Source organism: Corvus moneduloides, chromosome Z (genome assembly GCF_009650955.1).
Source record: "Corvus moneduloides isolate bCorMon1 chromosome Z, bCorMon1.pri, whole genome shotgun sequence".
Lineage (NCBI taxonomy): Eukaryota > Metazoa > Chordata > Aves > Passeriformes > Corvidae > Corvus > Corvus moneduloides.
In genome coordinates this window covers 2,191,444-2,214,903 of record NC_045511.1, presented here as the reverse complement: position 1 = coordinate 2,214,903, position 23,460 = coordinate 2,191,444, and the positions used below count along the sequence as shown (strand labels likewise).

Here is a 23,460-nt window from a genome sequence, read left to right as displayed (position 1 = left end):
ATTTTCCTGGGGAAAATGCAGGTCAGACTGCCAACTAGCTCTTAGCAGGGCTACACACCTGAGCATGGAGCTTAAAGGAGGAAGCTGGCTGCCCTCTAACACAGCAGTACTGGAACCAGCAAGATCCCCACCAGTGGCTCCATCTGTGCCAAGCATGTCAGAGCCTGAACCACACCAGGAAGATGGTGTCAGGCTGCAGCAAGTGCAGGGAGAGGAGGGAAAACTACTGCCAGAGACATGTGTTAAGGAGTCCAGGTAAAAAAAGCTGTTTACACCTAAATACAAGCATTCTGATGATGCAAAATTAAACATTTTGCAAACATGATAGAATATAGCCTAACATACATTTTAGTATGCTTTATGTAAATTTGAACAGGCACCATCCTCAGTGAATGGTTTGATAAGGAACGCAACTCTCATTCTAGCACAGAAACCCTGTGTCTGTTCACTCAAGTTTTATTTTCTGCTATATTGACCTCAGCTACAAATTTCCCAGCAAAAATACAATAGGTGGTTTATATCACATTACAGGAAATCACAAAAGCTCTAAAGTGACCCTGATTTTCAGGAACTTCTGATTTTCTATCAGCCGTTTTTTCCCTTTTCATGCCTGCGACACAGTTAACATTGGAGCTTTATATCAGAAAAGACGTCACTTTTAAGTCACAATTAGGCTTTCTTGTGACATCATTTTCTCTGAATTGATATACCAGAGAATTTTTTTACTTACTCCTCTATCACTTTAATTTCACTAGTTCGCATAGTGATATGTACATAAAACAGCAGCAGCACAAGAAGAGATGGAGATTCACAGCAATCCAAGTCACAATATTATTTCAGAGACAGTTGCCCTCCTTTCCTCGCTTCCTCAGACACCAACTGTCTGAAACTTTCTGCAAATTGATGTGTGTCAGTTTAGTATGATGACGGGAACAATGGATATCTGTGCACTTCCCAATAAAGCTGCTCTCTACTTAGCTGTTCTCTGGTAGCTGAAAAATGAAAGACCACAGCTTGCATTAGAATCAAAAGGAAGAAGTGCAGAAGCCGAGTCTTAGCAAAGTCACTGTCCTCCCATGCCGAGTCAAAGAGAAAAGACATTTTCTGCCATTCCAATTACTTAGTTAATCCCAGTGAGCGTTTCCTGGAACAGATATCTGTGTCACCATTACTCAATAAACACAAAGCTATTAAGATATTTTCCAAACAAAACTCTTCATAAAAGCACAACTTGAAAAAAATGCCCATTGGCAGCGGAGCTCTACCAGAGCTCCCTCACCAGGACATTAGCCACTATCCTGAGTGTGCCTCCCCACACACTTAAGTCCAGAGCCCGCTACAGATAACTGCCCCTGCATTTGGTGGCAAATGAAGACATTGTTTCTTTCAATGCCGAGGGAAAATGCTTGATGTGTCTTGACAGACCAGAAGTTCAAACTCGAAATGACTGCAGCTCTTCATTGAGCACAAGTTTGAGTACTTTTGCTTTCACAGGAAGGGGAATTTTTTTTTCCCCCTTAATCTACTATAGTTAACTGTAATCCTGAAATAACAGTAAGAACTATATCACTTAGAAGGTGGTCCTTTTTATGCTTCAACTGCCACAAGATCTCTTTCAGTGGAGAAAATGCAAAAATTTATCCTCCCAAATTTCTCTGAGCTTCTTCCTTCTGAGTTTCCCCTGGTTTCACCAGGTTGTAGTAACAATCAGCTTTATCATTCCACAGGGACATTTGTTACGCCTGTGTTGTACTCCTCACCACATCACATTTTCTTTGAGGGGTAACAAAGACATCCTAGGACCACCGCTAACATTTCAACTACCCTCTCCCCCAGATTTCTAATCTTTTATATACTCTGATTTCACAATTTAAGTCTTCAGGAGTATGCAACATTCAAGCAAACAGAAACCATAGCTAATACACATCTAGAATTAAATGAAACAATAGATGTTTATACTTTATTTTATGTCTCGATTTTCTTACCTTTCCTGCATGTTTTGCAGGGATTAAATAAGAGTCAGCTCAAATCCTATCCAAGAACTCCATACCCTGCATATGGTTTCTTTTTCAATCATGAAGTCTCTGGGTTTAGGTCTATTCATTCTGGGACTTTAACTTCTCTCTCCTTCATCTATTCCTCATCTCATTAGAAGTCATTTATTTTCACCATTCCCTTGAACAACCCTAACCAATTTGACCATGTGGTTTTTGATTCTGCAGTTTTGGTTTTTAGGTACCTGCCCCCCATCTTTGCAGCAGGATAGAAGCCATCTGTGTGTGCAGTGGTGCTCCACTGGAACATATGAACATGCACATCTGATAGACCCTGGCAGGGCCTAGTAATGTGTATTTTCAAAACTCACAGAGTTATTACATGCTTTCACACGTGATAAAGTTCACATGCTGACACCAAGACACCTCTCGGCCAAACCAAATACAGCTGCACCAGGCTGACAAGCCAGGAGTGGATTTCCAGTATGTCAAGATTATGCACAGGTCTAAGTTCATGTCCTAGGTATATTTATGTATATACAGGTGAGACAGGACTGCTGATGTGGCAGGACACAGGTCCTCCCAGGAGGTTCCTTTGAGCCAGAGGTCCTGCTGGAGTGCAGAGCCTAGGCAGGGGTGTCTTGCCACCGCTCCAGCCTGGGACACCCAGCACCCAAGAGGATGCCACCTGGCGCAGGTGCTTGAGACATGTTGGGGAGGCACTCACTGGGGACCAGCTAAGTGAACTGGCAGGCCAGTGACTTAACACCACTTAGCTTGTGTGAGCAGTCACTGCACAAGTCACTGGAGAGCCAATGATGGGCAGCAGGCTGCCCCAGCATGCCGCATATACCAACCCTCAGAAAGCATTGAGGATGCATGCCTGCATCCCCTGGTCTTTGCAATGCTGTCATTCAACTCACACATGTGCTTTTGGTGTTTCCCCCTGTTTTGGTCGCAGGAAGTTCTCCCCTGTGCCTTACTAGCCTTTTGCTCTTCCTTTCTCTGCATGTTTCTGACCCAGTGCCCTGATTCTCACTCTCTCCCTTCTTCCACATCACTCGGTCTCCTTACCCGGCTCCCGGGCTATCCGCCCACTCCCGCCTCTCGTTTGCGCTCCGCTCACTTGTGCTGTTTGCCAACACCTCCATCTCCCGGACACAGCGTACACGGCACGTAATAAAACTTTTTTTCACCCCTCCCCTACTTAAAAACATTATCGACATCCTGTGGTTGATCCATGGGCTTCAGGGACTCCGAGTTCTTAACTGAGGGATTTTTTGACAGGAGACAAGGCCTGTGGATTAAACTTTGAATGGGTCTTTACAAGGCAGAGACGGCATTTCACGTAATATGCTTATGCTTGCCATGCTGAGGTCTTCACCTGCACTGGGAACAATTTGAAAATCTCTAAATAATTTTTAAAAATCTTTGATTTTTGACTATTGAAATTCTGGAAATTTCATTTGCCAGCAGTCATACCCCTCTGTGCTCCCATCTCTGTATCTCTTCCTAGTTAAACTCTACCCAAGTCTGTTTCAAAGAAATCCAATATGCAGCTGACCATTGGTGAGCTAATTCAATACATCAGTACAGTCTTGATTTCTTTTTCCTGCCTCAGTACTGAACTGCGTACCAAAAATCATGTGTTGCGAACCAAAACCAGAGAGCTTGATACACGGCTGGAAGAAAGCAGCTAGCTCACAATACGGACATTTCCAATTTTCTTTCTCAGTTTTCCCATTAGTTTCAACTGGACATTTGAAGCCGTCGGCAGGGAAACAGTCTCCTGATGCTTGATACTGGCGCAGGGCTTTGTGCCATAATAACACAAAATAAACTGATTTGCATTTAAAATAAATAAATAAATAAAGTAAATCCGCTATCGCCGCGCCGCGCCGCGCCCCGAGGGGAGGGAGCCGCGCCCCTCACAGCCCCGGCCCCGCCCCCCGCTGCGGCGCCTGCGCACTGCTCGCGCGCACGCGCGCTGGCGGGCGCTCTGCATCGCGTACTTCCCGTTCCCGGTTCCCGTGCCGCTGCTCCCGTTCCCGTTCCGCTCCCCCTGTTCCCGTCTCGCCGCTCTGCCCGCGGGCGATGCGGTGCTCCCGGCGCAGGGCAAGCGGGCCGCGCCTGCGCGCCTGAGCGCTCGCAGCCGTTCCCTGCAGGAGCTCGCTCCCTCCGTCCCGCCATGGAGCAGCCGTACGGCGGGCAGGCCCTGGCCGGCGGCGGCGCGCTGGGGCCTGTGGATGTGCCCAGCGCCCGGTAACGGCGGCGGGGGGGAGCGGCCGCCCTCCCCTCTTCAGGGGGGCAGTGGGCATCGCCCCGCGTCCCCCTGGAGGCGGGGGTGCCGGCGGCCTCCGCTGAGGCGTCGGGGCCGGGCTTGGGCGGCGGCGTGGCAGGTGCCAACCGGCCTCTCTCCTTCTGCAGGCTGACTCGGTACATCGTGCTGCTGTGCTTCGCCAAGGTTTTGAAAGCCGTGGGGCTGTTTGAATCCTATGATCTCCTGAAAGTGGTCCACCTCGTGCAGTTTATCTTCGTAGTGCAGCTGGGGTGAGTGTGCAAGCGTTGGAGCCTTGTTCCCCACTGCTTTGGTTCTTTGTCAGCATCAAACTTGTAATCCTGCATTATGTTGTTATCGTTTACTCGAAGAGAAGAAGGCATAATAGTGAATCCGGGAAGTTCATAGCAGTGTTTTTGCTTCACATTTCTGTTCACTGCAATTTCAGTATCTTGGAATGTCTCAAGTTGGAAGTGACCCATAAGGTCCATTGAGTCCAACTCTCTGCTCCTCATACAGATATCTGAAACTTGAACATATGATCAAGAGTGTTGTCCAGATACTCCTTGAGCTCTGACAGGCTTGGAGCTGTGACACTCCTGGAGAGCCAGTTACCACCTGGAGGCCGGCCACCCTCTTAGTGAAGAACCTTTCCGTAATGCACGGTGTGGATTTACTCTGATGCAGTGTTAGTCCATCTCATGCCCTGTCATTGGTCACCAGAGATCAGCACCTGCCCCTCTACTGAGGAAGGTGCCACGAGGTCGCCCCTCAGCCTTCTCTAAGCTGAGCAAACCAAGCGACCTCAGATACTCCTGTTGCCCTTGAGACCTTACACCATCTCGGCTGCCTCCCCCAGACACAGTCTAACAGTTTCTAGCATGGAGGCTCCTAAAACTGCACACAAGACCTGAGCTGAGACCACATCAGTGCATTGCAGAGCATTGCAATCATGTCCCTCGAGCAGCTGGTGATGCTGTGCTTGAATGCAAATGCACCCCAGGACACAGCTGACCCTTTTTGTTGACCTATATTCGACTTGCCATCAACCCAGACCTCCAGATTTCTTTCTGTGGGGCTGCCTTCCAGCCTTTTGTCCCCTTCTTCGTGCATACAAGCAGGGTTATCCCACCACAGATGGAGAATCCAGCACTTTCTCTTGTTAGATTTCATATTGTTGGCAGTTGTCCAGCTCTCTAGTCTTTCCAAATGTCTCTGTAAGGCCTCTCTGTGCTCGAGAAACTTCAGTGTTTTTCCAGCTTCAAAGGTGGGCCTACTCTGACAGTGCTCACAGTGCTGGTGGTCATGGTGTGACTGTTGCTCCAACTGGCAATCAAGTATCACACAACTGTGCCCTCACTTTCCCCCATCCCAGGGGGCTAGGGAGGAGAATCAGGAGGAAAACAAAAAGAAAAACTCGTGGGTTGAGATAAGAAGAGTTTAATAATTGAAATTAACAAGTTAATGAATTATTAATAAGTTAATAAGCCGAATATAGTAATAAAAGGAAGGGAGAGAGAAAACTTGATAAAAACAAGTGACGTACAATGCAACTGCTAACCACACAATGACTGATACCCAGCCCACCCCCAAATCACAATCAGCCCCCCTTCTGGATAGCTTCCTCAGTTTATATACTGAGTATATGGCATTTATGGTCTGGAACGTCCCTTTGGCCAGTTCAGGCCAGGCCTCCAGCCCATCCTGCCTTCCAGCTTGTTGTGCACCTGCTTGCTGCCAGAGCATGTGAAACTGAGAAGTCCTTGATTTTGGATAAGCGGTACTAAGAAACTACCAAAACTGTGTTATCAACATTGTTCTCACACTGAATCCAAAACACAGCACTGCACCAGCAGTAGCACTGGAGTAGCAGCTACTGAGAAAAAAATATCTCAGTCCAAGCTGAAACCAGGACACTTGGGCACATCCAAATTCTGTTAACAAGGGTGTAGAGGATAAGCTTTCTTTTTTATAGTTTGTGTTCCTGTAGTTCTTATCAGATTCAGTTGTTGTTTTTCCCAGATTGAGGGCTGAGGTATGAAAGCTGATAGCAAACACGCAGAAACAACCTTTGCAGACAAAATCCTGCTTCCTGTTTACTTGATGAGATGTAGAGGAGCATTAATGTAATAAACTTGACAGAGTTGGAACAGTTGGAACTCCTGTTTTTTCCTTTTATTTCATATTCATGTACATTTCTGGACTTCTCTCTTGCACCATAGGTTTTTTTTTTGCCCGTCACTTTTGATCCCACTTGAAAAAGTTGTGTGCTGTGTCTTCTATTCCTACAGGACTGTGTATTCAGCATTCTATATATGAGTAAGCCTTTTGGTATATCTATCTTGCTAATAAAAATCAGTATTATTTCTCTTCAAAACTTCTGAGATCAGTTATTTTGACTTTTGTAAATAACAAGTCGACTTCTTATTAGCCATTTTCTCGAGAACTGGCATTTGAAGTTGACCAGAACTGAAGTTCATTGTCATCATTGTAGTACTGGTATTTGACACTGGTAATGCAGCAGGGAAAATAAAATCAGTGGATGTGGTCAGTGTGGCCTGTTAATGGAAAAAATTGTGGAGGAAGCCATTTTGTAAACTGAGCCAGATATGAGAGACCTAGTTGTTTAGATCTGGTTTGAATAAAAAGCTGACTGCTAATACACTAATAGACAAAACTTTCTCCTTTTGACAGGTCTGCTTTTTTTATGGTTTTGTTCCAAAAACCGTTTTCTTCTGGAAAAGTGGTAACCAAGCGTCAGGTGAGTTGACATATCTAAGAGTGACTTGCATCTTTGTAAATATTCTTGGCAATATGGCTTTTGCCAAAAGTGAAAGGGGAACAAAGATTACTCCACTTAAAAGATGTGGTTACAGTTTCTAGAGGTGTGCAACTAGCTCAGTGTCTTGTGGGCTAAAACACTCAATGTTCTTAGCTTTTGTCAGCTTCTTTTGAGAGTGTAGTGAAAAGACTGGTCCTTATTGCCATTCAAGCATCTACTTTGAGGAGTGGATTTTCAAAAAGAGTCTTAAGCTTAGTCAAAAAGCTAAGTCTACTTAGCTGACTTTGACAGTTAGACAGGCAATTTCTGGACTGCCAGAATGTTGAAATGCTCCAGTCTTGTCCCTCAGAACAGAAGAGTCCTTTCTGCATGTGATGAGGGCCTGATCTAACTGCTTGTCAAACCTTTGTGAGTTCCCAGTATCCCAAGGAGTTGAGAGTGGGGTCGGGTTGGAACCTGCTGATTTGTAAGAAATAAATTTTCTTCACCTGCTTCATATTCATCTTGGATTTATGTAATTATGTGTGCAAAAACTTGATCCAGTGTGTACGCTAAGTAGACAGAATCTGAAGGAAAGGCTCAAAGTGTTCCTTGTGTCAGCTGCTTTCATGACTAGATATGTATAGCAGAATTTTAAAAATGTGAATAGGAATAAATGGCATCTGTGATTTGAATTCAGAAAAATCTGTCCATACATGGTTTTACTGTTGCTAAAAAAATTTAAATTCTAGATTTCGAAGATATTATATTTGTTGTAGGTACTTTGTCTTGTTTAACATCTTTCCAAAATTAATTTCTTTTCTTCTAAAACTTGCATTTAAAGTTAATAATGTATTGAATATCTGAATTACAGCCTGCTTCCTGAAGAAAGAATTTAACATACACATAAATATTTGTAAGCATAAGGTCTTAGTCTCAATTTTGTATGATTTATCTAGTTCTTTTTATGTTTATCCAATATATACAATAGATTAAAAAGTAGGTAAATGGACTTGCTATTTTTTTCAACCATTTTTCAGGCTTTTTGTTGAAGAGAACGCAAACAATGTTACAGAATCTAGTACTGTGGTAGAAAAAAAAATTCTGGTTCACAGTATGTCCAAATAAATCTTAGTTGCCTGGCAAAGTAGCTAAGAAGACAATCATACTTTAAAATTGTAATTATAGAACTTACAAAGCACATATCTTCCCCTCAATTTCTAGGGGGAAATTGTGTTAAAACAATTGTGTTAAAACAATGCTAGTAATAGGGTGTTTATTGTGAAACTCTGGAGAAAATGATAATGAAATACCTTTCTTTTGTAGTGGATCAAAATTTTTAAGCATGCTGTTGTTGGATGTATCATTTCACTCTTGTGGTTTTTTGGCCTCACTCTTTGTGGACCACTGAGGTAAATACATATTTACTGTAAATACTGTTTTTCTTTTGTGATCCTTCCCTGTCTTGCTCCTTTGCTTTTTGTTTTCTGTCCGTCAGATCATGCTGCTAGCCACTTAATGTATATTTCGAAAATTTATTGAATCCTTATGAATTTTCCTGTGAAATCTTTAGTGCTTGGAAAAAAGTACATATACTTTCTGTAGGTATTTAAGTGTGTAATTTTCTTCACTGCTTCTTTTATGAGATGCCAGTGAAATTCTTGGTAATGCTTAAACACTTGATGTGAGTGATACATCAAGGTCACAGAATGTATTTTTTGTCATTTCCCTGCCATTAGTGTAATGCCAATTGTTTATTTACCTGTTTGGAGTCCATGGCTTGACGGCTAGTGCTAGCAGCTGGTATTCCTTTGACAGGCAAATAGAATCAATTTCTGCACTGGTTGCGGGGTACTTCTTTATCTGGTTGGCTGTGTGCTCTGTGTTGAAATTGGGTAACATTAGTGCATGTACAGATAAAACCATTTGTGCTGTGTGTTAGCACTGTTGACTGAGTAATTATACAAGAGTAGCTAAACTTACAAAAATGAAGGTTAATATATTGGAAAGCATGTTTCACGAGAGAGAGGAAAGTAAAGCCTTAAATTATACATTTATGAATGTGAAGTTTTATCATCTACACAGGAGAAGGCATACCTGAGAGTAATAATGCTGTGATTAAGTTATTACTCTCATATCTTTCTGGATGCTGGCAGCCTGCCCAAACAGAACCACTTACATGGGTCCTAGCATGTTGTATTGCTATGCAGAGGATTGCAAAAGCACTTGGTAAACTTGACAGCAATAATTACTTCCATGTTCTGCTCAGAAAAGCTGTCATTACAGCTTGTTAGGCAGCCTTTGCTGTGTCAAGGAGGTAGTGTGTCAGCTAGACTTTTTTATTTTGAGCAATTAAGAGGTTTTGGCATAAGCTACTAGGTTATCAGCCCCTCAATAAACAGAATGCCATGCAACAGAACAGGATGTCTTTTTTTCTCTGGGAGCAGAAGCTGGTTTAGAGGAGGTATTGTAGTGGGAATATTAAGTCCATCTTGAGTAAGTTAGTATCTTGTGTTGTTAGAAGAAAATACAATTTAAAGTTATTTGTAAATTAATAATTTTAATCTGTTCCTTGATTTAGGAAGTTCTTGTTTTGTAACATGTATAAATGTCTGCAGCTAGATCTATTGCTGGTGAAGGGAAATTGATCTGTGTTTATTCTTTTTAATTGCTTAAACCTGCTGTTGTAATCACAGGATAAATCTTCGTTGTGTCATTAATTTTAGCTGAAATAGTGTATATCAAGGTTGTGAGGTAAACTCATGGTAAATGGAGTATTTATTTCACTTTTTTATAGAACGTTGTTACTGTTTGAGCACAGTGATGTGGTTGTGCTGTCACTCCTTAGTGTCTTGTTCACAAGCTCAGGTGGAGGACCAGCAAAGGTATTTAAAAATCTATTTTACCAAACGTAAAACATACTGAATCCTATAAATTCAAGTACTTCTTTACCTGAAGCAAACTGTGGTTCAGATCCATGTTCATAGAAATACGTGCTTTTTTAGTTTAATTAGTGGTGGAATTTTAAGATGTACTACTTGAATTAATAAATATGGCATTGAGAGGGAACCAGTACGTGAAGGTGTTGGATATCCATGGCAGATACCTGAGAAGTTTTTCTGTTTATGGGCAGAAAAGAACCTTGAGAATTATTTTTGCGCTTCAGCATTCTTTGTAATGGGATTTTGGGTTCAAACTGGCAAAAGAACATCGTGCATGTAGTGGTCCTGACCCTTAGACATTGAAGTCCAGCAATACAGTCTCCAGTTCCTGGCCTAGAATCTTCAGTGTGTTTAGCTTTTCACATACATCATTTCTTTCTGCCAGGAAGTTCTCTTAAGTACTTTTATGTCTACATGATCCTGTGTGTGCTGAATACTTAGGCCCTTTCATTTAACTGAAGACCTATACTTGAGGCGTGCTCTGTCTCCAGTCCCGCTGTACATACTTTTGCAAGGTGTTCTCTAAATGTGCCCAATCAGCCCTAAATTGAATGAACTTATCCCAATACCTAGCAGTTTTGAGCACTTTCACTCAAAAACAGTAACAGGTGGAGGAAAATACCTGCTGTTATATACCTGAGGCTAGAAGGGAAGTCTCAACTTTGGTACCATCTCAGGCTGTAAGTTCTGAAATCTGTGTCTCATAACTGCACTGGAATCCCCTAAGCACTTTCAGGCAGCCTTAGAGTAAAGTCACAGTCATCTGCACTGACAACTCTATGCTCACCCCATGCAAATTGAGAAGCTTAGGGCATCCAGCATGAAGATCATGCTGAAGACAAATTATTTTCTCCAGCCAGCTACCAAAAGGATAGATGTAGAGCTTCAGAGATTCTTTGTCAATCTGTATCTTAGTGGGCCACATTTGGTAATTAAGCTGCATATCTTAAGGCAGCAGAAACAAGGGAGCAATAACCCTGTCCTCTGAACGTTTCAGCTTTATGAAATGAACTGATCAGATAACTTTCTGAAACAAGAATGTGATAGCTCTATTGGACTTTAGAAGATTGTAATAGTATTTTTCAGACACAGAGCTCAGTATGTAGCTAAGATAATGAATACCAAAAATTGCAGTGGTTTAAATCTGGGTGGTGAAAGCTGTGGGAGCTGGGATTTCATCACTACCTCTGTCCTTTCCCCACAAAAGCACCTCAGAGCTGTTCTTTCCCTTAGTCTTTGCATAATTCCCTAGCCTTTAGGTCCTGTAAGACAAAATTCAGTCGTTTGTACAGATCTTGTTTGTAGCTCATTGAAGCTACAAAACATTGAATCATCAGGCTGAAGTAGCAGTCCATTCTGGCAGGCAGAAACACACCATGAAGAAGAAAGTAATCACACTTAAAGTTTGTAGGATACCAGCTTCTAGCTTGCTACAGTGGTGATGTGTCCTGAGTTATCTGGTAAGTCTGAAAATCAGAAAAAATGTGAAATGATATTGTCATGGTCACTTTCTTAAAAATAATAGGGGTTTCATTCATGGTTTTCTTTCTGCAATATGTTACATAGATCAGGAAGCAGGGAAGGAGGGGACTTACTTCCTGGATTTTTTGATAGTAATCTATTGTAGCAGATTGTAGAAATACTTAGGGGTTTTTGTTGTTTGGTTGTTTATTGTTTGTTTGGTTTTTTTACAGACAAGAGGTGCTGCATTTTTCATCATAGCTGTCATCTGCTTACTACTTTTTGATAATGATGACCTCATGGCTAAAATAGCAGAACATCGTATCCTTTCTTGTTACGTGTAACAGCAAGTGACTCTTACTACTGGAGCAGAGAAAATGTGAAATTGAGTGTACTGAATTAAATTATAATTCGAGTGTTTACCCAGCACTGCCAAGCACACCACTAAATCGTGTCCCTAAGTGCTACGTCTTTATGTCTTTTAAGAGCTGCCAGAGATGTTCACTCAGCCACTTCGCTAGGCACCCTGTTTCAGTGTTTGATAATCCTTTCTGTGAAGAAAAGATCAACACTGCCACCGAGCTTGGTGTCACCTGTCAACTGCCTGAGGATGCACTTGATCCCCTTCCTCAGATCACTGATAAAGGTATAAAACAGGACTGGCCCCAGTACTGAGCCCTGGGGAACAGCGCTGGTGACTGAACAGCAGCTGGATGTAACTCCACAAATCACCACTCTGGGCCCAGCCATCCAGACGGTTTTTTACACAGTGAACGTGCACCTGTCCAAGCCAGGAGCAGCTGGTTTCTCTGGGAAGATTGTGTGGGAAATGGTGTCCAAGGCTTTACTGGAGCCCACGCATCCACAGCTTTTCCTTCATTCACTAGGCAGGTCACATTGTCATAGAAGATCAGGTTGGTCAGTCAGGACCTGCCTTTCACAAACCCATGCTGAGGGCTGGGCGCAATCTCCTGGTTGTCCTGCACATGCCAACACACCATAAAGCTCAGTTTGCTTACATCTGCTTTCTGTGTTCTGCTACCTTTGCGTATTCTTGTTGTTCCTGGTTAAAAAAAAAAAAAAAGAAAATCAAATGAAACTCTTCCTTAATTTTTTATTTAGCTGAGGGGCATCATGACAGTGCTCTCACTCACGTTCTGTATACAATCATTGCTTTCCTGGGTGTTGCAGATCACAAGGTAAATAACAAGTATTTTAGAATATCTGTCTAAAGTTTTGTAGGTAAGATATTCACCAGCTCAGAGCTAATCCATGCCGGAATGAAAACCAAAAGGTTGAACATCCCCACCCCATATTGGAACTGAACTAGCACTGTAATTTTTACATACTGATCAGAGTATGAAGAGCTTCAATAAAGCAAGCTAAACCATGTAATATTCAACCTCTAAAGCTGGTAAGGACTTCACTGTAGTGCATAATCTAAAAAGTCTCGTTAAAATTACCATGAAATATTCTGTCATCAGTGTTCTGGATTTTTATAATGCTTTGTGTACAAGCCATTTCTTACTTTTGTTGCCTGTGTTTTGTTGGTGCATCTTGAGCTTTCCCTAGTTTTTCCTTTACATTAAACTGGTATTTGAAGACCCAGATTCTGATACCTCTCAGTAAGATAGTCCAGTTGTAATTGGTGGTATGAATAGCTGTCTATCATAACCTTACTATATGGGGTTACCTGGCTGATTGAGTTGTGTTAGCTTAGTCTTGCTGAAGTGGCTTCATTAAGGACTAAAACAGAAAAAAGATGTGGAGCAACTGAGAAAGTGTTACTATAAAAATAAACCAAATGTTAGAAGGACTGGTTAATGGTGCACAAAAGCAAGTGTGATCTAAGGGAGATGAGATGCTGTGTATCTTGTAATTAATTTACAGAACAATTTTGAAAGAGTATATTGTAAAGAAATGTGATACAATATGATCAAAGGTAAGTAGATGAAAAGGTTATGAAAGGTCTAGAGGACAAGATATGTGAACCTTTGCGGGTTTATGTATGCTTTCAACACACTTTTAATAATGGAAGATGGAAAAAACAAGCTTTGAGTGATTTTTCTTCCTCAGGTGGTGTTTGCTACCGTTTTGCTGCTGGTGTATGCCAACGAACACTATCGAGAGTTTTAAAATTCAGCTCATATTAGGCTGTTGGGAATAGTGCTAAGCTATCCTAGTTTTGGTTTTTGTTGTCAGGTTAAGAAAAGCACATTAATCTTCTCTCCATGTGTCACTGTGTTTGGAGTGAGGTTTTTGGTACTTAAGAAATGCTAATGGAATCCCTTTATGTCTCCAGGGTGGAGTACTGCTTCTGGTACTCGCATTGTGCTGTAAGGTTGGTTTTCACATGGCATCCCGAAAACTATCTGTGGATGTAGGTGGAGCCAAGCGTCTTCAAGCTTTGTCTCATCTTGTTTCCGTCCTTCTTTTGTGCCCGTGGGTTATTGTTCTCTCTCTGACAACAGAGGTAAGGTAATAAATACAAAGATAAATTTTATTTTTAAATGCTTTTGAAGTGCAATTTAAATATTTCCTTTAAGATACCTTTAAAATTACCAAAGTTGCTGTCTTTATTTTTTAGTAAGCTTTGTTTGAATTTTTTCCATTACGCTTTTCTTCTATATTTGTTTTTGTGTGATACTATCTGTGTGATACTTTAATTTCCTCTTTTGTGTGATAACTGTATTTCATCCTTCTAGTTCAGAAATTTTATCTTGAGTTCATCTACTAACTTTTCACAAGCATTAATGACTATATAAATACAGCGCTCTTTTATCCCTAAGAAGTAGATTATTTATTGTCATTTTAAAAAATGCTCTTTCTGCCTGCATGCATAGGGAGAGTGGGCCTTTGCAACCATGGCATTGCATATGGTATTCCTTTTAAGAATGTGAAAGTATTTAAAATAAAGTACTTTAGTGCACTTTAGACCTATGTCTCTTTCTATATCTGGAATGATGTGTTTATATGATAAAGTCTAAAAGTATTTATGTTTTATGGATTAGTGAAAACACTTGTAATTCAAGTTAATGAGCTTTAATGCTATAAATACAATCACTCTTCTGGTGAGCAGTCCTGTTTGAAATTTATTTTTTGTTGCAGAGTAAAGTAGAGTCTTGGTCTTCTCTCATCATGCCTTTCGTAACAGTCATCTTCTTTGTTGTGATCCTGGATTTCTATGTGGAGTCCATATGCTCTGTGAAGATGGAAGCTTCCACGTGTGCTCGATACGGATCCTTTCTTATTTTCATTAGTGCACTGCTTTTTGGCAACTTTTGGACACATCCAATAACAGACCAGCTACGAGCTATGAACAAGCCACCTCACCATGAAAGCACAGAGCATGTTCTTTCTGGAGGGGTGGTAGTGAGTGCTGTCTTCTTCTTTTTATGTACGTATTCTAAATTGTGGTTAAATCTGTGGTCTTGTGTAACTGGAAGGCCAGTTAGAAAATTGAGGTGTGCGGAATTCTTTTGGATGAGCTTTTATGGATTCTTTTGAATAAGGCAGCCTGTAGCTTTTCACTCTTTTACTGTCTGTCGGGAAGAAAAAAAAGGAATGTGATAGATCTTTTGTGGAAGTGATGATCTAATTTTACATAGCAATGAAATCTAATGATAAATCTCAAGATGAAGTTGACAATCACTTTGTTGCCTGCAAACTTCATGTAAACTTTGATTGTTGATTAAACACAGTATAAACTAGCTGTGAAGCTTAGAAACAGCAACAAAAACTTCAATACTTTCCTTGCAGCTGCCAATATCCTGTCCTCCCCCTCCAGGAAAGGGCAGAAGGGTACCCTTATTGGCTATTCCCCTGAAGGCACTCCTCTCTATAACTTCATGGGTGATGCGTTACAGCAGAGCTCTCAGTCATTGCCCCGGTTTATTAAGGAGTCACTGAAACAAATCCTTGAAGAGTATGATTCTAGGCAGATCTTCTATTTCTTGTGCCTAAATCTGGTAAGTGCATGGCTTTTTTTCTTCAAACCAATCACAGTAGTGCATATATAATACAATAAGAAGAGTCATTCCTTAAAAGATTCCCATAATCAACTGGTTTGACAGTGACCTTTGATAGAGTAATTTAATTAGTGGTCACTGTTTTATTGTCACAGTGTCACACTGGTTCTATGTATAAGGGTTGCACCAGTAACTGAATATGTGTATGACAGTATGTTTAAGGTTGACTTCAATGTTGCCAGCAGATAAGGTGAAACTGATAAGGTCTTCAAGGATGGGGACGACAAAATAGAAGGTGTGGGATTGATTAGGGTCATTTTGGAGTAGGCTAGTTTTATTTCTAGCTTCTCTTTCTTGAAAGGAAAAGATGATGCAGTATCAAATTTGATAGAACCTCATTTGTAAAGATCTCCAGGAAAATAAGGGGAGAAACTTGAAGTATCCTTGTTAACTGTAAGGAATTCCATTATGGAATATGAAAGATTGGAAAAAAGTTTTTAGGCAGATGAATTAATAGTAGTAAAATATATGTGGTAAATGTATGTATTAAAAATGATTCCTTGTGTATCCTTCTCAAAATCAGTTCCTAAGATTTAAACAGTCAACTTACTGGTGGAGAAAATGTTGGCATAACAGATTTATAGACAGCATTACTTTTACACTAATGATATGTCAGATCAGAGCTCTTCCATTTTTAATGATAAAATGCTTAGAATTTTGTCTGCAGAATGTTAGTTTAAAATTCAAAATGAAAACTTAAATTCACTCCTGTAAAGAGTTGGGTTTTTATGTGTGAGGCTTTAAGGAGAGTAGGTTCAAAAATGTCTCTTCATAGACTTGGAATGCGTCACGGATTTCACTGGAGGAGAGAAAAAATGGTCTAGAAATACTTTGAACAATAGCTCTGAAAAATATTGAGGGTTCTGTGAAAAGAATATCCTTCTATCTACAAAAACATTAATATAGAAGTTAATATTTGAAAAATTAAAACTCTTATTTTGTTTTAGGCTTTCACTTTTGTGGAGCTTTTTTATGGAGTATGGACCAATAGCCTTGGTCTTATTTCTGACGGCTTTCACATGCTTTTTGATTGTTCTGCGTTAGTGATGGGGCTTTTTGCAGCTCTGATGACAAGGTGGAAAGCAACTCGCATATTTTCATATGGGTATGTATCTTGGGTTCTTTAAGGACTATTTGAAACTTAATTCTTGCTCATTTTCAAAATGTCCTTGTTTGGGATATTTTACTAATGCATGCTTCTGTGGGCTTTTCACTGTGTCTCTTCTGTTCTATTTGTGCTCATGCTATTCTCTTCTTACCTCTGCAAAAAATATGTCTGAAATGTAATTTTCACTTACCTCTACAAGTAAAACTTCTATCAATGTGAATATCATTTAGAAGTTACCTCATTCTATGCGTTTATGTCAAACAAAAATCTATGTTAAAAATCAGTGTTCACATGAAGATCTAGATTCAGCTGATATAATTAAACTTATATGTTTGCATAACAGTTTAGCAATTTGAAGCCCTGAATGGGCAGTATATTTAAGAGAATTCTTCTATACTGCTTTATCCTAATGGAGTTTGGACAGTTGGAAACTGGCAACCTCTTGATCAGAAAAAAAATAACTTAGAAATTCAGGCGCGATTCCGTGACATTGAGGAAAAAAATCATAGCAATCTTAATGCTGTATTAAAAGAATTATAACTTTATTTATTATAACTTTGACATTTGCTCAGAGTACCTATTCTTCACTCTCAAAAGTATGTGTATTTACTTTCAGGTATGGACGTGTAGAAATTCTCTCTGGATTTATTAATGGCCTCTTTCTGATGGTGATTGCTTTCTTTGTCTTCATGGAATCAGTGGCTAGACTGGTGGATCCTCCAGACATAGATACAAACATGCTAACTGTAAGTTTTGTCCTTCTGTTTCAGTGTAGTTTTGCAGTTAATGGTTAATTTATGTTTATCTCCAGGGTGTTAGTCCTTCCAGTATCTGAAGGGAGCTTTCAGGAGAGCTGGAGAGGGACTTTTTACCAGGGCATTTAGCGACAGGACAAGAGGGAATGGCTTCAAACTGAAGCAGGGTACGTATAGATTAGATACTAGGAATGAATTAGATATTAGGAAGGAATTCTTTACTGTGAAGGCGGTAAGGCACTGGAACAGGTTGCCCAGAGAAGTTGTGGACTTCCACAGTTTTCCTTAATTAAGTGCATGGTGTTTCTGGTTCTAGAAAAATAAGTTTGTTCTAGAAAATGAGTTTGAATACCTGTGAGGATGCAGTGAAGTGAAAGACTTTTCTCCCTCTCACAGCCGGTTTCTGTTGGAGGGCTGATTGTAAACCTTGTTGGTATCTGTGCCTTCAGCCACGCTCACTCCCACGGGGCTTCTCGAGGAGGCTGTCCTGCACATGATCACAGCCATTCTCACCATGGCCACAGCCACAGCCACGGGCACGGCCATTCCCACAGTGACCATGGCCACAGCCATGGACATTCTCATGGATCCTCTGGAGGAGGCATGAACACCAACATGAGAGGCAAGTACAGACTGTTGAATCATAAGTGATGTACATGATTTCTAGGGGACTGAAGATTTTCAGAATCAGACCTGTGCAGTACTATGCATCAATCTAAAAAGTGCTCTCAAGGAGTGATCTGACAGCCATTAAATGTGCTATACAGGAATTGCTCAAACCATTAATGAATTTAACTTGAAGAAACTTTAAATGTTTCTATGCATATATCTTTAATACATAAGGAACAATAAAAAGCAGTAATCTACAGTCTTCACTAACATAATAAAGATCACTGTAAACCATAGTCAAAAAGCTTAAAGTCCTCATTTCTAAGTTCAAACTGGAAATGAAGGTACAAGGTCTCTATTATTATAAAGATGCTACCATGCTTCTAGGTGTCATGTGACAGCTGGTTGTAAAAACCAGGGAAGGGGATAAGAAGCAGGAGAAAAAATACAGACCAAGAATAGAATACGCTTTTATTTGTGATTCAGAAGATAAGGTGCTAAAGAAAAACTTCCAAATCAAAAATCATAAGCTAACTGAGAAGGGCACTCTATATAAAACTTCAGCATAGGATTTTTTCTCTAGTATTTAGAAAGTAGTTATTTACCAACTGTCTGGCTTATAAAAAAAACCTATGAAGGAATGATGTTTTCTGTGTAAGCTTGTCAGAATATGGTAAATAGTCTCATGCTTCATAGGTTATTTTATGTCTTAACTCAGTTGGTTATCCTGATTATTCATATTCATTATGTCTGTCATTTTTGTAAAGTCTGTCTATACTCATGTTTCAATATTCTTTAAAATCCTGACACTTAACTAGCACTAATCTTACCAATGGTTGGAGAGTATTTTTCTATGCCCATTGAGTGTACCTTGAGAATGAACCCACAATTAAAGCAGTAGAAGGTATAACATTCATAGCAGTAGCGCAAAGACAATGCTCTTGTAAAATTGGAGTAGAATTGGCATACAAAAACCAACCAGTACATTCATGTGTGTCCACATGAGCAAGTCAATGCATGTACACTGATCTTTTAACTCTCCATTAAGGATCAATGAGTCCTTATGTACAGTGTTAAATGATTATGCTATATTGTACAAATCCCACTAACAATTTACAGACTATTCTCATATACTTTAGTCTGTGGATGCCTACCTAGATCATTGCCCTATAGAGTAAAAATTGTTTTTACATTAATTTGTAATTAAACATTACAAAAGCGAAATATTTAGTGTATTTTGTCCCAGGTTAGGCAGAGAGTCATCTCTGTTTGAGGATATTTAGTAAGCCTTACTAAGTTTCTGCTGTTGAACATATATGTACATTTTAGACAGAACTGTTAATTACTTTGTTTGTTTTGGTTTTAGGTGTGTTTCTGCATGTGTTAGCAGACACTCTTGGCAGTGTTGGTGTTATTGTATCCACGATATTTATTCAGCAATTTGGATGGCTCATAGCTGATCCACTCTGCTCTCTCTTTATTGCTACATTGATTTTTCTTAGTGTTATCCCACTATTGAAAGATGCCTGTCAAGTGCTTTTGTTGAGGATACCTCCAGAGCAGGAAAAAGATCTGCATGCTGCTTTGGAAAAGGTAAAATTATAAACGTTTTCGTATACAAACATACAAAGCTGTAACTGTTTTTAATGATTATTAAACTCAAGCCGTTTGGTCAGACAGCTTCTGTTGCCTTAGACAACTTCATGTCTCAGGTTGTTTAAAATCTATTTTGCAGAGAAGTGACAAAATGACTAGTTCTAATGATAAAAGTGGGTTTGCAGCTAAAAAGACTTCCATTGTTTTTTGCTTTTATGAGTAGCCCATGATTTCAGACAAGTATGGTAACAGTGTGGTAAATGTACCACACTGTAGTACTAAGAAAGTAATATGGCACTTCCCCAAACCTGCCTTTTTAAACTTACGAACATTCAGGCTACAGGATTATATAATGAGCTTGTAATGTCAAGGTTTCTGATTTGTCCGTATCATGAAGGGTATACTGGTTCACAGTAGGTAGGATGGCAAAGAAAGAGCTGTTTCTTTCTAATTACCTTCTGTTTCTAGTCTGTTCTCTTCCTGTCTGGTGCAGTATGGCATCAGCTGTGAGGCTGTACCTAGTCTTTGCTATTGCTTCATTTGAAGTTCCTGACCAGAATCATAGTGTGGACCTCAGTGTGGAGAACTCCTCTCTGTAAAAGAATGAGTTAAAAGTTCTTTGAGGATGCTATCAACTAGAGGCTTCAAGGAAGAGTATGCTTATGGTGTCCTGTCAGTTAGTAGAGGGGGAAGTATGTTCTTGTCTGCATGAGAAAGAAGAGAATGGGAATTGTCTGGGAGAGATTTTTTATGTAGCGAAAGGAAAGTAAGGTGCAGAGTGTGGTTTCACTTTTTCATGAAGGAAGACTAATTCTGAGAGACTGGAGAAGAAGAAAGTACTTTTTGAGAACAATCAAAGGCCAGTTCATTAAAAAATAGAAGGAAAGCATTTTAAAAATTACATCACAGTAAAACAGTGTGCTTGCTGTAGGTTGACCTCGGCCAGCAGCCAGATATCCATACAGCCACTTGCTCACTCCCCTCCTTTCCCACCACCACCACTGCTAGTGGGTCAGGGGAGCATAAGCAAGAAAACTCAGGAACAATTTAACAGGTGAAGGAAGAGCAGTGGAAAAAAGGAAGAAAAAGTGGTGTACCACCTCCCTCAAGCAGACCGATACCCAGACGGTCTCCAAACAACAGCCACCTTGGAAGCCAGAATCCCCACTTCATTCTCTACCCCAGCTTTTACTGCTGAACACGGTGTTATATGGCATGCAGTGTTCCTGTGGACAACTTGGGTCAGCTGCCCTGGCTGTGTCACCTCCCTACTTCTTGTCCATCCCCAGCCTACCCACTAGGGCAAGGGCAAAGTGGGAAAAATACAAAGCCTTGAAACTGTCGGATAGCAAAGAGAAAGCCAGAACACTCCAGCAATAGCTGGTGTGATAACACACATTGGTGTGTTATCAAAAAGGTTTTCGGCAGAAATCCAAAACACAGCACCTTACCAGCTGCTCTGAAAAACCATCACAGCCAATCCAGAACAAAGATCAATTTGAAAAAATCATAAATTATGGAAAAGAAGTTATGTCTCTGAATTAAGTTCAGCTATGGTAACTAAATATAGCTGCTAAACAGTGAGGTAACAAGTGCACTGGTAGATGCCAAACCAGCATTCTGATTAGTCTATCCATATATGTTCCTGTGATCTGTTTACTAAATCAGGGGATTTTTTTCCTCATCCTGTTTAGCATTGATCTTCTGGGGTTTTCATTTAGTTTGACTTTTACCTTCTAGAATTTTACAGTAGTAGCAAGATGACCGACCTTTCAAAACAAGATATTTCTGAGTATAGCTTATTTGGAAAGCTGCTGTGCTACACAGTTTTGTTTCCTTGTAAAATATTATCCACCAATATCCATGTACATATACAAGTTTAAAATTACTTAATTGTTGCTAATGAAATTTCTTCACAGATTCAAAAAATAGAGGGAGTCATATCCTACAGAGATCCTCACTTTTGGTGTCACTCTGCAACTGTTGTGGCAGGCACAGTACATGTGCAAGTAGTATCAGATGTGATGGAACAGAGAATTGTACAGCAGGTAAAGTGCAAGGTTTTTAGACTCTTAATTTCCTACTCAACAACTCCCTTTCAGTCATAGACCGAAGTTTCAAGCTGACACGTATGATTTTTTTTTGTAGTTCTCCATTACTGTCTGAGAGCTGATCTCTAACGCTGTACTGCTCCTTGCCTGCTAGCTTGAAATTAGCTGTGTAAAGAGTTGTTTTCTAGAACATCTGCCAAAACACTCACTGGTGAAAGTCGCACTATATCTGCTCTGAGAAAAAAAGGGGAGGTGGAAAAACAGGCCTGCAAAACAGGGAATAAACAGTAGGGATATCTGGATGCTAATCACGCATTTATAACTGGATATCCACTACCTGTCTGCCGTGGGTTTCTCTTTTCCTTAAAAAGATACATATTTCCTTACGCACCCAGTGTGCAGAAGTTGCAAAGCCATACCCTCTTAAGGTACTCTTTGCTTTCCAGAGAGTTGAATTCTTCACAGTGGTATGCGGGGGGGGGGGTGATGTTTACAGCATTTCAGAGCCAGAATACTGCAAGTTACTGTGAGATACATATGAAGTACAATGCTGATGTTAACTGTACCATTCTGTTCAGGTCACAGCAATTCTGAAAGATGCTGGCGTAAACAACTTAACTGTCCAAGTGGAGAAGGAAGCTTATTTTCAACACATGTCCGGACTCAGTACAGGATTTCAGGATGTTCTCGCAATGACTCAGCAACTAGAATCCATGAAATACTACAAAGATGGTACTTACATCATGTGATACAAAGTTTTATTTGCCAAAGGAGATGTAAATGGTCAAACTGTTGGATTCCCTATTGTATTTTTGCCAGGAAATCTTGCACATACATGTACAGAAACAAATGTACTATATATTCGAATTTTTGTAAGTGTACTATCTTTGTTAATTGGATTGAGATGCTTTTATAAAGGAAATAAGAAGGACTTGAGTATTTGCTGTATATGTGAAAATAGTCAAAATCCTATATACTATACTTGGTGTTTATTAAACAGAAGTCTTGCAAATTGTAGATGAGCACAGATATATTCCATACTTTCTTTCAAGTGTGGAACATCGGTTTTGTAATTTCTTGTTAGCAGTCAGAAATAGAAGTAGTTTATATTGGAATGCAAACATAATCAACTGGGAAATATTTTTCCTTTAAAGGATAGCTTGAAGACTCTTGGAATGAAAAAAAAGTTTATTATGGGGAGTAAAAAACATGAAATCCTGTGTTTTGCATAAATATACAGTTTTTACATTATGTCTCAGCATACAAATCTGATTTCTACACTTAATGCACCAGAGCAAATATACATTACCATTTTGCATTTGTATTGAACTATTTTTTTTAAGAAGAGGAATCCACAGATTTAACAGTGAGAAATAAGGAAGGGGGAAAAATGAAGATACTTTTCTCTTTCCTGGGAAGACTCAGAATCATAAACCACTCTGTAAAATAAATCTTTTGTACTTTTTGTATGAATAACTGCAAATGCTAAGTTTGAAGGCTAGAATTAATAAATCAGTGAGCATCCTAGCACTCAACCAAACTTCATCTCTTCAAGATATGTTATCCTGTACTTTACTTGATTTTTTTTAGTAATACCATGATAGCTGCATGTGTACTGTAGTCAACTGTACCTCCTGGATTACCCAGGGAAGAAGTTCAGGTTTAGAATGCTAAACTGCAACAGTAGTCTTAGACTTGACAAGTTGCTGAAATGAACAGTAAATTGAGACTTCTTGACTGGAAAGTGAAAGAGAGCGTCTTTAAGAAAGAATTATGGATGAGGACTTAATACTGCAAAGAAAACAAATCTGTGTATTTAGTGAAAACCTGTCAATGGGTGAGTAACATACATCTTCAGAAGTAGTTGTCCTTACATC

General features: G+C 40.0%; 1 protein-coding gene across 1 annotated transcript; it reads left to right on the top strand.

Moving 5' to 3' along the window:
* Positions 1–3,974: 3,974 nt before the first annotated feature.
* SLC30A5 (solute carrier family 30 member 5) lies at positions 3,975–23,123 on the top strand. Its single transcript, XM_032096063.1, has 16 exons — positions 3,975–4,256; positions 4,422–4,544; positions 6,967–7,033; positions 8,360–8,445; positions 9,831–9,918; positions 11,670–11,757; positions 12,559–12,635; positions 13,739–13,909; positions 14,545–14,833; positions 15,196–15,404; positions 16,412–16,569; positions 17,189–17,318; positions 17,724–17,949; positions 19,303–19,529; positions 21,452–21,580; positions 22,162–23,123. The coding sequence occupies exons 1-16, from the start codon at positions 4,183–4,185 to the stop codon at positions 22,330–22,332; spliced, it is 2,313 nt and encodes a 770-aa protein (XP_031951954.1). The 5' UTR covers positions 3,975–4,182; the 3' UTR covers positions 22,333–23,123.
* Positions 23,124–23,460: the final 337 nt, after the last annotated feature.

Excerpts from the sequence above, each read along its gene's own strand:
- SLC30A5 (XM_032096063.1), top strand. The coding sequence starts at position 4,183 with ATGGAGCAGCCGTACGGCGGGCAGGCCCTGGCCGGCGGCGGCGCGCTG. Across the intron at positions 7,034-8,359 it reads AAGTGGTAACCAAGCGTCAG|TGGATCAAAATTTTTAAGCA; the intron begins GTGAGTTGACAT and ends TTTCTTTTGTAG. Across the intron at positions 19,530-21,451 it reads TGCATGCTGCTTTGGAAAAG|ATTCAAAAAATAGAGGGAGT; the intron begins GTAAAATTATAA and ends ATTTCTTCACAG.